Source organism: Callithrix jacchus, chromosome 4, assembly GCF_049354715.1.
Source record: "Callithrix jacchus isolate 240 chromosome 4, calJac240_pri, whole genome shotgun sequence".
Lineage (NCBI taxonomy): Eukaryota > Metazoa > Chordata > Mammalia > Primates > Cebidae > Callithrix > Callithrix jacchus.
Genome location: NC_133505.1, coordinates 75141443 through 75155746, shown reverse-complemented (window position 1 = coordinate 75155746; position 14304 = coordinate 75141443). Strand labels below are relative to the sequence as shown.

Below are 14304 nucleotides of genomic sequence, written 5' to 3'. Positions count from 1 at the left end.
AATTCAGGCAATCTGGCACCAAAGTTGGTGCTGCAATCTCTGCGCTAAATCCCAAGTTGCTTGCACCGTAAGATTTAAGTAGACATGCTGCTTGCCCTGTCCTCCAGTACTTTAGTAGGCTCCCAGCTCACAGAGGAAATGTGACCCAGCCTCTTTGCCATCAAGTAAGGGCTGGTGCAAAGAAATACATTTTGATGGGGGTTAGGGGGTCTGTGCTGTTTAGAAGCTGTGTCTAGAATCCTGACTCTAGACACAGCTTCAAAGCCAGCTTGGAGCTTCAAGGGAAAGTAAAATCTGCATAAAAATGCAGATTGCATCCATGTTGGAAAGAGGCATTCAAGAGGATGGTCGCCCGACAGGCACAAGCAGAGAGGATAAACTGAGAACAAGACAGGGCAGGATAGAGAGGTAAGTTACAGGAAATTAAAACATAAGGTTTCTGCTCAGGATCAAAATTAGAATCCTGCAACAGAGTGCGAGAGTGAGGTGTCATCTTGGTTCAACAATACAAATTTCTGTTTGGGACAGTAACTAGTTGATTCACCAGTAAATGTCTTTTTTCAGAGACCCAGAGGAACTTCTTTTAAAAAGACCAGGGTAGCTTCACACTAACTTTGAGATTATTCACACATGCATTTAATGTGACTATAAAATAAAAATTCAAGGTTACATTAAAACAATTATTGTTTTTCTTATTTGGGGGGAGAGTCTGTTAGGAATATAAAGAAACCTTACAAGGAACCTACATCTTGGAGGGAATTTTTATAATGCCAGTTCTTTTGTGGTATTTCTTGTTAACATCCACAAACATGCTCTGCTAACTGAAATAGTCTACTTTTCATGAAGATACTTCTCTGGGTTTCCATCCAGTTTCTGTTCTTTTCCCTCCACCACATTGACTCTCCTTCCTCACAACTCATGCCCCAATTTCCTTACACATTTTCCTGAGAGTTTTGTTTCCAGTGCTCTCCTCACTACTCAAGTGAACTTCTCTCCACTGGCATCAATTCCAGCCATTTCTCTTATCCAACATCTCTCCACTTACTTTGCTCCAACTTTTAATTCTGCTGAACCCTCCATGAGTCTTGAACCTCTCTTCTGTTGACTTCTTGGTCCTGCAGTACCCAGGTTCTCCTGGCCTTTTTCTGCCTCATGATGGGTTGAACCTCCTCTTAACCTCCAGGAAGGCCCCCCTGATATTCTGTTCTCCCTCATTGTGATCTGAAACATTCTCTCATCTGTAGCTTAGGGTAAATATTTAACATTCATTGAATTCTAAAGACTGTGTGAATCCATAAAGGATGTAAGACTAGAAAATATGTCAACCAAATATTTTGCATGCAGGGCTTCAAGAATATAAAGTAAACAAACAAACAAATATATAAAGGCATATAAAAGGTCCAAAAAAGAAAATCAGGAAGTTGAGAAAAACAAAGAGGCCATTAATTTCAGATACATATTGTCACAGACATTGTTAAGGTTAAGAATAGCTTTTAAGTATAAGAAGCACATTACTTCTACATTTTATTAAATGAACACTTTGTAAATGAAGATTTAGCAGCTTAAATGATAATTAAAAACATAAAATCAACTAATCAAAATTTCAAACAGAACTCTGGCATGGTACTTGCAAAAAGATAGTGTTGCTATTGTGTTGTAGAAAACTACACAAAGAGTTAAAAAGTAAAAGAATCATTGATCAGAATCTTATGTCTTTAATAAAAATAATAGCAGTGATTTTAACATTTCTATAATATTTGATATTTTTCTTTTTCTTTTTCTTTTTTTTTTTTGAGACAGAGTTTCGCTCTTATTACCCAGGTTGGAGTGTAATGGCACAATCTCGGCACACTGCAACCTCCGCCTCCTGGGTTCAAGCAATTCCCCTACCTCAGCCTCCCGAGCAGCTAACTTTTTTGTATTTTTAGTAGAGACAGAGTTTCACCATGTTGACCAGGATGGTCTCAATCTCTTGACCCAGTGATCCACCCGCCTCAGCCTCCCAAAGTGCTGGGATTATAGGCGTGAGCCACCGCGCCCAGCAATATTTGATATTTTTCAAAGCATGTTCAAATGTACATCCATGTTTGAGACTCACCATAATTGTGAGATATTGGTAGATAGTAGCTACTACCTATTTAATCACTGAGGAAAACCAACAAGTTAGTAATTGTTTAAAATTAAATGTTCTGCTCTCATTACAGTCATTATGTCTAGGAATAAAGTGCATGAAACTTCATATATTTTGTTTCATTTAAATAGCCTTAATGATTGTCAATACCTTCTTGGTCAAACACTTATAATTAAAATACAAGAGTTTCTGACACTGGGTCAATAAAAATGATTTTAAATTCCTAGATTTTTCTCATTATTGTTTTCTACTGCAAACTTTACTGAAACAGAAAAATTATTGGTTTTAGCTTTCAGAATGTCCATATGTATGTATATACACAGGCATACATGTACAAGTACATTTATATGCCTGAAAAGAGCAGAGTGCTACTTAACTCTTGAGCTGACAAGAAATGGTGGCACTCAAGTGGACCTCAATGTAAATATGTAAGAACGCTCATGTCTTAAATTCATTTGCTTCTCATTCAAGTAGCTTATAAAATAGAAGAAATCAATGAGCATATATGGACATAATCCAAATGCATATAATATTTGTAAATGTGGATAATGTCAATAATATCTGCTCTAGCTACTTCTTTTGATAAATAGGGCATTTGTGAAAGAGCAGTAGCAATAATGACAAACTGTGCCTAAAAGTGTCAATAAGTATTATTACATTCTTTAGTTTTTGACATTGTTGCTCTTTATAGAAGATAAAAGTAATATAAAATATCTGGACTATACACATTTATAAATGGAGTAAATTTACATAAAATAGTGGTTGAACTTTACAATTTAACTAATTTCCTTCATTATTATCATAAAAAATACATGTTTAATTTATTCTTTAATCTACTTTCTTATAAAATGCAAGCTTTGATAAGGTACAATTTTAATTTGAAGCATTATTGTTTTTAAAAGGCCTCATTTAAATATTTTTTCAGTTCAGCTAGTACCTAACAAATCTGTCATAATTAGCTTATAAACCAAATCAAGAAATGTCAGTGGGAAGGTGGTAGGGTTTAAATACATTTGTACATGATTTGATTGTCACACTGCAAGGACATCAGTGGTGGAAAAGATGGTTCCCTAGGCTGGCATTACACAGGGTTGCCAGGCCCTGTTGTGTTCAGGATTTATTAATGATTTGAATGAAGACAGAAGGTAGGCTTATGAAATTTTAAAGTGCCATAAAGCTGAGAGATATTTCACTGGAGAACAGGATTCATGTCATTTTTTTAAAAACAAAAAGCCCCCAAACAATAGAATGGTATTAGGGATTAAAATTCAGAAAGATGAACTTCAACAACAAGGATCAGCTCCTACTCTGTGATTCAAAAAGGCAACTGTACAACAATAGGCTGGGTAAAAATCTGACTTAGGAGTTTTCATTAAAATAAAAAGGGAGGAGCATTTAATTGACCACATGTCAGTACGAGTCAAAAGTGCAATACCAGACAAAAAAGCATTGGCTCAGTCTTACTTAGGCCATAATAGAAGCACATTGTCTGTGGTGCAGGGTGTATTTGCCTCATTTTACTTTGCTCTAAGTAAGACTACATGTATCCAGTCCCATTCTTGACACCTCGGGAAAGTCAATGAGTGTTTTCTGGCAAAGACTATTGGCATTTTGGAGAGTCCAGGATCCATATAAGAGAACAAGCTAAGATCATTGGGATTTTATTAACTTGATAAAAGGTAAACTTTGGTACAATACACCACTGACCCTCAAATACTTGAAAGAGTATAACGTAGTTGAGGAAACAGACTTTTTTTTACAGAAGGCAGAACTGGGAATAATAAATGAGAATGTCTAAGAAACTTATTTGGTGTTAATAATAAAAGAGAATATGAGACTAGAGTCAGAAGCTCAAGTTAAGGCAAATCATCTAAATACTTTAAGTCATAGAATGCTGATCAAAAAGGGAACAGAAGTTGACAGTACTGGTACTATTTACCACCAAGACTGCCATAAATAATCATATGAGAAAGCAAACAAGATTTTTTTGAGACTTTAAAATGATTTCAAAATGATAATAGTAACAGTAAACTATGAGAATGGGGTGTCTACTGTTCATATGAAGCTGACCGGTTGTCATAACACTAAAGGGCTTCCTTTTACTGGGGAATGATGAAATTGAACTGGACTCGAAATAGGAGGTTATTGCTGTACTACCAATTGCAATTACAATTTATTCGCTATTTTGTCTCAGTTAAAGGCAATAAATGGCAATGAAAGGAAAGTTACAAAAGGCCACTAAAGTCAAAATTTTAATTTGGATAAAGAATGTAGTTAATATCCACAACCTTTATGGAATTAATAAATAGGCTGGACCCCTACAAAGATACTCATCAACTTAACTCAAAAACTAAAAATATGACCAAAGTGCTGTAGATCATATTAGGGCTAATTCATTTTATCCAAACAATACCTCTACACTTGTGCTGCCAATCTTGAGAAAATATAGAATTTTCTGAATTGCCAAACCTCTGTCACAATCTCAAATCTCAAATTTCAGCCTTTGGATAGTTGATACTCCCCAATGCCCATCTGCTTGCTATATTCTGGTTTCATTTTCATTAGTGTTCTGAAATAAGTAGTCCCTGAGTTAGTAATGCCTACCAGTTGTTCCAAGTTTACTTACCCTCTGACCCTCTTTTCCAGGTGGACCTTGGGGGCCTTGTATCCCCAGGGAACCCTATGAGGAAAAAGAGACACATGTTAATAGACTGTTTCAAGTCCAACTGCCTCACAAAGAATGTTGTGGAAATTAATAATTATTATGTTGATAAAAGCAAACCTTTAAAGTGATTTGAACTCTTTCAAGCTTAAACTATATAACATATTAATAATGATGAATTGCCCTTCTTTGGTTTATCTTTGAAGCTACCTCCAGAAAAGAAAAAAAGGCAGTCCCACATCACGTGTGAGACCAAATGTTCACTACCAGTGAAGAATCCCATATGATTGGAACCATGTTTCAACAAACCACCATAAGTAAGTGATAACAATATTTGCAAGCAGAAAAAAAATACATCTTTATACATTTAAACTCTATAAATAAAACTACATTTTTGGTTGAGAGTAGCTTTGTAAGCATCTTCTAAAAAAATGCATGATTATGGTGTTGGCATCTAACATATATCTACTAGTAACATTGAACTTTTAATATTAAAAATATTATTTACTGCTTTCTCATAATAATGTAGAGTGGTAGGGAAAATAAACATTCTTTTTTCAGATCATAAAGAAGTCCTGGGAAATCCCAGGTGGTAATCTGGAAGACAAGTCTTCTGATTCTTAGACAGGAATTCTTACTTCACATGAAATTAAAAATGATGATACTGCCATGAAAAAAAAATTCAGCAGTTATGACTACTTCTGTCCTGCTGCTTCTTTTTTCCCTAATCAACCATTAAATTTGGGAGAGTTTAGTCTTATTTTCTTCTCAGTCCACATTCTCTCCCATTGACTTCCTATATTTGTGGGCTTTGGATTCTCTAGATCAGCGATTCCCAGATCTACAATTCCAGTTTATCTCTGAGCTGCATTCTGACCCACCACCTGCTTGATGAAACCTCAGCTACCTCACAGGCATCCACAGTTTACCCCATCAAATGCTGAACTCAGGATCCTCCCTTCAAAACTAGATCCTCTTCCACTGTGCCCCAAATCAATAAATCCACACTCTTCATGCTCATGCCAGAAATCTCGAACTCATTCTCCATACTTGACCCTCTCAAACTTCTCTCTGATATCCAGTTACCAAATCTTATTGACTTTATTTCCAAGATATGTTTGAATTCATCCATTTCTCTCTACGCCTGTTGCTCCCATGTTCTTGCTCATCTGTAAGAGCTTCCTAGTTGACTCTACATACCCTTCCCCCCATTCTCATCACAGCCAAACTAATGTGAAGAAAACCATGCTTGATCTTCCCTGATTTGCCACTTGGAAACAATGCCTCTTTCAGTCTCTTAGTGCCTTGCACTTTTACTTTAAAGTACTTTCCACTAATTCAGTTAAGTGATTATTCATGTAATGATCTGTTTCTCTCACCAGGCTGTAATCTATGATGGAATCGATATCTTATTCATCATGGTATGTGCCTGTTAATGGCCAAATGACAATTCATAATGGAGAACTCATCCACTCTAATAGAAATAAGTTTTTGGGTAAAGGCATTAATTTTTTAAAAGTTTTCCAAATATTTATGATGAACCCATCATCTATTAAATGCCTTAAATGATTTGAAATAAATGAAAAATCTGATCATACAAATGCAAATAAATGTAAATTTATTCCCAGAAGAAATTCTTTTGTTATCTAATTTTAAAATAATTAAGATTCATATTTATAATATGACCTTTTTCTAAAAATTGATGGCTATGTTGAACTAAAATACCAGATGTACTAATCATGATCCATACTTATTATGTATATATTCATTTTTAATTTTTTTCATATAAACTACATTTTCACAAATGTCATACATGCATAATTTCACCATCTAATTTTACTTTAAATAAAAAAGTGATATACATATTTTAATTTTTCATTCAGATGACTTTCATTTGTTTAATATTCTCAGAATTTAGTATACATTATTGTAACTATTTTTTTTAAGTGTTCGTACAAAAAAAGTCTGCATATGTCATCAGTTCCAACTGTTCCTCCAAATCTTTCTTATTCCTTCTCCACAATAGTTGAATGAAAGTTATGCATTTATCACTCTCATATCTTTGATCTACTTTGGGAGCAATTTAATGTTACAGGGGCATATGACACCAATGTTTTATTGATTTAGGTAGGAATAAAAACCAAGGAAAAAAAGTAATCAGTTCTGTTTGTAGTTAAAAACAAAAAAACAACAAACCTGCTAAATGATATATAATCAAGTAATACTGGATAATTAGGCCAAGTTTAGGATGGCAAATTCCTAATGTTCATAAGAAAAACAAATTTTGAAATTCAAACATACTAATATAATTACAGAGAGTTGTGTCATTTTTTTATAAGACTGACACAATCTTGGCTCTAGATTAAACTCTTCTCTCCTACCCTTAGAACTATTATCATTTTATGAATAGTAAAGCTAATATATAACAATTTTGATATTCATCCAAATGCTGACAGCTTATTCAGCGTTTTTAAACATGAGTTACTAAAACATATACACTCCAGGGAATACACTTAATTCTGAGACACATATAATAAAAAATCTACTCCCTTTACTATTTAAAGAAATTATGTAGCAAAATCTACTTAATACAAGAATATAATATTTGATTTGGAATGTATTTAACAAATTCAAAAATATTTATGATAATCTTTTGTATGTGACACCCAAGTGGTAAGATACGGTACCAACTCACATGCATAAACCACGTTAGTGCCTCATAGATGTTCATGACTCTGAGCTCCTCCTCACTTTTGCTAAGTCTAGGACCAGCTAGGGGTTTGATAAAAAATTGGGGAAATTCTTTTTTAATCCTTGATAAATCATTCACTATTTGAATGATCCATGACCAATTAGTAATTCTAGCCATGTTCTTTTCATCTTCAGAACAAGAGTACTGAACATTAGTTGACATCGACAAAGTAAAAATAATTTTAATATTGTCATTAATGAAACACAGATAAATTAATTGTAGAAAAATAATGTATATTCCCAAACTAACAAATTAGAATTCTGGGAGGATTATTTATAATGATCCAGGTTACTGTTCCTCCCATTTAGTAGTCAAAAAGTGGATTTATTTATTACTTATTATGAAAATTACAGACATATTTAATCTCCAATTTACCTAAATTGAACTTGGATGGAGCTTAGCATTTGTCTCAGAATCCCTTCCACAATTCTTCCTTATTCTGGCTTTGTAAAGGTCATTATGTGGTGCTTTATTTATCCTTTTAGATGACTGTGAGCTCTAGAGCATCAGTCTCCAACCTTTTTGGCACCAGGGACAAGTTCGTGAAAGACAATTTTACCTTAAACGCTGATGGGGGCATGATTTCAGGATGATTCCAGCACATTACATTTTTTTGTGCACTTTATTTCTATTATTATTATATTATAATATATAATGAAATAATTATACACTTGCCATAATGTAGAATCGGTGGGAGCCCTGAGCTTGTTTTCCTGAAACTAGATGGTCCCTTCTAGGGGTGATGGGAGACAGTAACAGTTTATCAGGCATTAGATTCTCAAAAGGAGCACACAACCTAGATCCCTCACATGCACAGTTCATAGTAGGGTTCATGCTCCTATGAGAATCTAATGCCACCACTGATCTGACAGGAGGTGGAGCTCAGGAGGTAATGTGAGCAATGGGAAGTGGTGGCTGTAAAAACAGATGAAGCTTGCTCGCTTGTCCACCACTCATCTCCTGCTATGTGGCCCAGTTCCTAAGAGGCCACAAACTGGTACTGGTCCATGTCCTGGGGTTGGGAACCCCTGCTCCAGAGGATAGAAGCTCATTTTTTTTTTCTATCCTATACAACACTTATAGAAGTAACTCAATAAACATTTGGCATATTGTAAAGAAGAAAACATAAAGTTAGAATAAAATGCGGAGTGTTGGTGTTGGAGAACTGGCTTCTGCTCTTTATATAATTATTTTTATTTTCAAAACTTGGACTTAAATACTACAATGGAGAATTTTCAATCTTGTCTGTCTTCCTCAGTGTGAAGTGATCCTTCAATTCTCCAATGTCTATGAGTAAAATTGTCTTAAAGTTCATTTACAAATTAATCATTTACCTACTGGAACATCATCTCTGTTGTAGAACTTACTCAAAATTTTGGCCACATCTGCTGTTTTACAGATTTATATAATTTGTCCAGTTAGAGAATCATATTCTTAATTATCTTTGTACACATGGCACATTAGCATAACCTGTGGATTTTTTCCTTCTCTGATTTAATTCACTGAAGAAAAATGCCTATCAATGCTTTCTACTTTTTAATCTACTTAGTCTGCAATAAAATAACTTTAAGTTGAGTTATTTCTAAAACTTTTCAAATACACATATTTATTACTTTTCTGAAAGAGACATTTGAGACTGGATTTAGCATTTTCATGATGTAAACATCTACATATATCTACATAGTTATTCATTTTTCTTTTAACAAAATTCTGGAAATTAAAACTGTTGACAAAGAATGCAATTCATAAGGCTGTTACCTTTTCTATATAAGATAAAAATAAGCAAAAAAATAGTCCAAGCCAGCTAAACCATTTTAAGTTCCAATGGATAGCTATTACAATGTGTTACATTTCACACAGCTCTCTCTGGACAATCTGCTGATTATTTAAGACAAGCTAGAGCTTATCATCATGGAAGCCCATGTAAATATTTAACTGAGAAATTACTTAGAATTAACTGGTTCAGAACAGAAGTTTGAAGGGTTTAACAAATATAGCAGATGTTTAGTAGAGTTAATAGGGTAGATTAATTACGTTTGAACACATTTTCATTTGTGAAAAGAGGCAAGATACATTTATAGCTTCTCAATCAAGAAAAGGAGCTGAAGGGAAAAAGGAAAGTTTCATATTAGAGGATTACGTGCACTCCCTTGCCAGGAATGTTGCAGTACATATGATACCTAATACCCACTTCAACAAAAATGTTATGCAAGTGTATTTTAAGTGTTATGATTATTGCTTTAGAACATGCTTCATAGATTCGAAATATAAGATTAAGAAGCAACTGCATAAATTCGAAACAATTACTAGGGGATTTTCTGTGTTTCAAATACAGTGTATGAAAATAAAATGGAAAACAGAATTTATCTGTTTTACAGAAAATTTTATGCCTTTGAACATGGGAAAAACAGGAATAAAGTTTTAAGTTGGCAACATCAGAATAAAATTTTGCTTTATATAAAATTTTGCTTTACATGTATACTTTTTCTCTTGAAAATGAATTGTTCTAGGACAGGAAATAAGTTTTATAAAGGCAAAAAGCAAATAAGTAAAAATATAATATATAGTCCAGTCACAAGAAGCAATTAAAAAAAATTTTTTTTAACTTTCCTCACTTCTCTGTTAGTGCCATATTTTTTTTTATTGCATTTTAGGTTTTGGGGTACATGTGCAGAGCATGCAATACAGTTGCATAGGTACACACATTGCAGTGTGTTTTGTTTGCGTTCTCCCCTTCACCCACATTTGGTATTTCTCCCCTGGCAATCCCTCCCCACCTCCCCCTCCCACTGGCCCTCCCCTTTCCCCCCTATAGACCCCAGTGTTTAGTACTCCCCTCTGTGTCCATGTGTTCTCATTTTTCATCACCCGCCTATGAGTGAGAATATTTTTTTTTAACCTCTAGAGCATCCAGAAAGGAAGTGACTTTTACATTAGTTCTGAGAAGTGGAATTTAAGAATGTTTATGTTAATAAATTAAAGGGTGATCAGCTTTAAGTTATTTTATCAAATTATCATAAGAAAATAAATCTCCTAAGGTTGAAAAGGAATTCTATGTTTATATAAAAGCCTAACATTTTATCAAAATTAGTAGTCAGTGTGCACTAGGAAATAGATATCTGCGAAACAAGGAACACTAGCATCTCTTCCACACACTAATCAAAGCCCTGACAAATCTCCCCAGAAGCATGTATAAGAGAAGAATAGGAAGAGCTGTAGTAGAAAGAAAATTTTGTGAAATATTAGGTGGACAAGAATGATTCAATCATTACCAATTGTAGTAAACCAGTTCTCTAATTGGGTGGACAATTTTATCCTGCCTTTGAAAATTAAAAAAATAGAGGTTATACATAGTGCTTTTAAAATTTAACAATTTCATATGAAGCCCTGGAATCATTTTAGACATGGGACACAATGAAATACAATCATTCCATGTGGTTGCAAGAATATATTTTAATCAGAATCTTTTCCCATGTTTTTTGAACTCAGAAAACATATCTCTTTATTATATAGATTCTGAAATAACTTGTTCTCTGTCACTATTAATTAAGCCAATAAAGCAAAAAAAATTTCATTGAATAATAGAACATAGAGTCTGTGAATCTGGAATGATGTTGGGATATCTGTACTTCTCACAAACCTTCCTCTAACAGTAATTTTTGCTCCTATAAAAACTTTCCATTTTTTTAAGTTGTGTATGTCCTCACTTTCCATTCTGTGTATTATCCAGCAGTGTGCCTTGCAGTTAGTAGGTGTTGAATGGATGAATGATTGCTAAGATTCTAACTCTTTGCACTTCTTTTGGTACTTCTACAGCAGTTAGAGTATTAATTGCCATAGCTATAAAAAATCCAATTTAGATAATTATATTCTTCATCTACAAATCCTAATTGATACCAAAATAAAATCCTACTTGATAACAAAATAATCCAAGTTATTTTTACTTCTTATGTGGTAGCATTGCAAAATAGATGCTTTGCTCACATTTGGAGGAATTTGCCCTTCATTAAAAGAAGAAATATAACCTGCATTCTTTAATTTATCTCACATTGATGAGGATTAAGTACTTACTTTCTGAAAAAACAACATGAACCAAAAAGATTAAAGTAGCTATACAAATCATTAATTAATAAAAAAAGAACCAATCAAGTTATTTAAAATACTCATATCATTTTTAATGATGTAGTGTTAGATTTGTTAATTATTCTTGGTTTACTTGCACCTATTTATCATAAGCACTTTCATGTTTTGGTAACCTTGTATTTTAAATTATTCTTGACTATGAAAAACATTGTATAGATTTGTCATATTTTGGCATTAATCTAATAAATAAAATGTTTGATTTCAGTTAACTCTAGGCTCTGCTGACAAGTAAAAAATTGGTAGGTCATGGTCTGTCAAATCCATTTGTATTATCTGTCTTAATGATTTATGTGAGTGGGAGTATGATTGACTTCATTTTAATGATTTGTCTGATGATCATAATAGTCCAAATTTTTGAATTGGCTTTTCCAAAGGTTGGCGGTCACATGGAAACATGGTTCTACTGCAGACAGAAGGGACAATCTTTACATAGGTGGTTTTAAAATGTCTTCCAATGTTTTGGAAAAATGTGCAACATTATATCAATGTAATTTCAAATTTAATGTCATGGGGAACTTTTGCATTTGGGTTAAACAAAATAAATGACTAGACCATGGGAAATTTAATCTAGCAATTTTAGGCTTAAAAAATAAATCAAAACAGAGATATTCAAACACTACATGAAAGATCTAGGTATTTAATGCTGGTAACTGTGAAGAAGGCTTATACAATATCACTTAAGTTACAATTGAGTAAGGTGTTGAAAATAAAACGTTTAAGAGGAGAAAAATGCTCTATGCTGTAATATGTATATATATTTTTTAAGTTTTAAAAACACAGATTGAATTATTTTCTCTTTTTAACTTCTTTACACTGGCCTTCCTCCTTTCTGGCAGAAGCATCCATTTTCCTTGGGAGGATTAAGATTGCAATAGTATGGCTGGGCACCGTGGCTCACACCTGTAATCCCAGCACTTTGGGAGGCCGAGGTGGGCAGATCATGAGGTCAGGAGATTGAGACCATCCTGGTCAACATGGTGAAACCCCATCTCTACTAAAAATACAAAAATTAGCTGGGCGTGATGGTGCATGCCTGTAATTCCAGCTACTCAGGAGGCTTAGGCAGGAGAATCACTTGAGCCAGGGAATTGGAGGTTGCAGTGAGCCAGGATCACGCCACTGCCCTCCAGCCTGGTGACAGAGTGAGACTCTGTCTCAAAAAAAAAAAAAAAAAAATTGCAAATAGTATAAAGATTGTTGAGTTCATACAAGACAGTGGTCTGAAAAGTATGCTCTATTAGGAGAATAGTCTCTAATTATCAAGGGCTTCATCACTACATATCAAGAGATGTTCTTTTAGATCATAAAGCACAGTCATGAATCACAAGGCACAGGGAAAGAGGAGATGTAAGAGTAGTTCTACTCAACCAGAAAGGAAATATAGAAAATGTCTCTCCTTCTGCTTTCTTGAATGAAGAGTTTTAGGAGAAGAATAGTGAATAAGACATTAGTATTCTTGTTTTCCCTTTTCTTGGGAACCCAAGAAGAAAAAGAATTCATAAGGTATTAGACTTTTCAGCAGCAACACATGTTAGAAGATAGTGGAGAAAAATCTCTATAATTCTGAGGCAAATAATTTTCAAGCAATAATTCTATGCTCAGGTAAACTATCAATCAAATGTGAAAGGGAAAAAAACAAAACAAAACATTTTTAGACATGTAAAATCCCAGAAGACATACTTTCCTTTCAATTTTTTTTCCTTATGTTGTTTAAAGATATGTTCACACAAATGATGGAGTAAAACCAAGAAAGGAGATGACAAGGAAAAGAAGCGGCAGTGAAATCAACTCAGAGAAAAAGAATAAAGGTAGTCACAGAATGGGAATTTTGTAGATGGCTTAGAAAGCTGCCTGCAACAGATAGAATGAAAGATCTGAATGGTACTCTCAGAAAACAAGAAACTCAATGAGAAAATTTGAAAAATATGGAAGGCAATCACAGGGAAAATGGAACGAATTAGAAATGACAGAAAAAAATCAAACCAAAACAAATGACAAACTATTCAAGAAAGGAAAGGTACACTACTTCATTCTGCATATGACAATGTTTACAGTCATTAAAATGTGAACTTTTATTTATTTATTTTTTTGAGATGGAGTTTTGCTCTGTCTCCCAGTCTGGAGTGCAGAGGTGCAATCTTGGCTCACTGCAACCTGTGTCTTCTGAGTTCAAGCGATTCTCCTGCCTTAGTCTCCCATGTAGCTGGGGTTTATAGGTGCCTGGCTAATTTTTGTATTTTTAGTAGAGATGGGGTTTCACTATGTTGGCCAGGTTGGTCTTGAACTCCTGCCCTCATGTGATCCGCCTGCCTTGCCCTCCCAAAGTGTTGGGATTACAGGTGTGAGCCACCAGGCCAGGCAAAAAATGTAAACATTTTATATTTGTTTAAATAAAAATACTTTTATAACTTTATTAACCATTAATCTGTATCTGGACATCTAAGTTGTCTCTATTCTTTTGCTATTACAAGTAATGTGGAAATGAACAACCTGGTAGATGCGTAATTTTATAAACGAATGAGGCTATCTGTAGCTATATTTTCTGGTTCAAAGCAAAAGTGAAACTGATAGACAGTATCAAATTGCCCTTCATAAAGATTATATCCACACCTACTT

General features: G+C 34.0%; 1 protein-coding gene across 9 annotated transcripts in view; it reads right to left on the bottom strand.

Annotated features, from left to right (window-relative positions):
- The window catches only part of COL19A1 (collagen type XIX alpha 1 chain), a 359940-nt gene that overhangs the window by 150130 nt on the left and 195506 nt on the right, over window positions 1–14304 (bottom strand). For all 9 annotated transcript variants that reach the window (XM_017971197.4, XM_017971198.4, XM_017971199.4 and 6 more), the window contains one exon: window positions 4758–4811. In XM_017971197.4, coding sequence (XP_017826686.3) covers window positions 4758–4811 — 54 coding nt within the window. The remainder of the gene's footprint in view (window positions 1–4757; window positions 4812–14304) is intronic.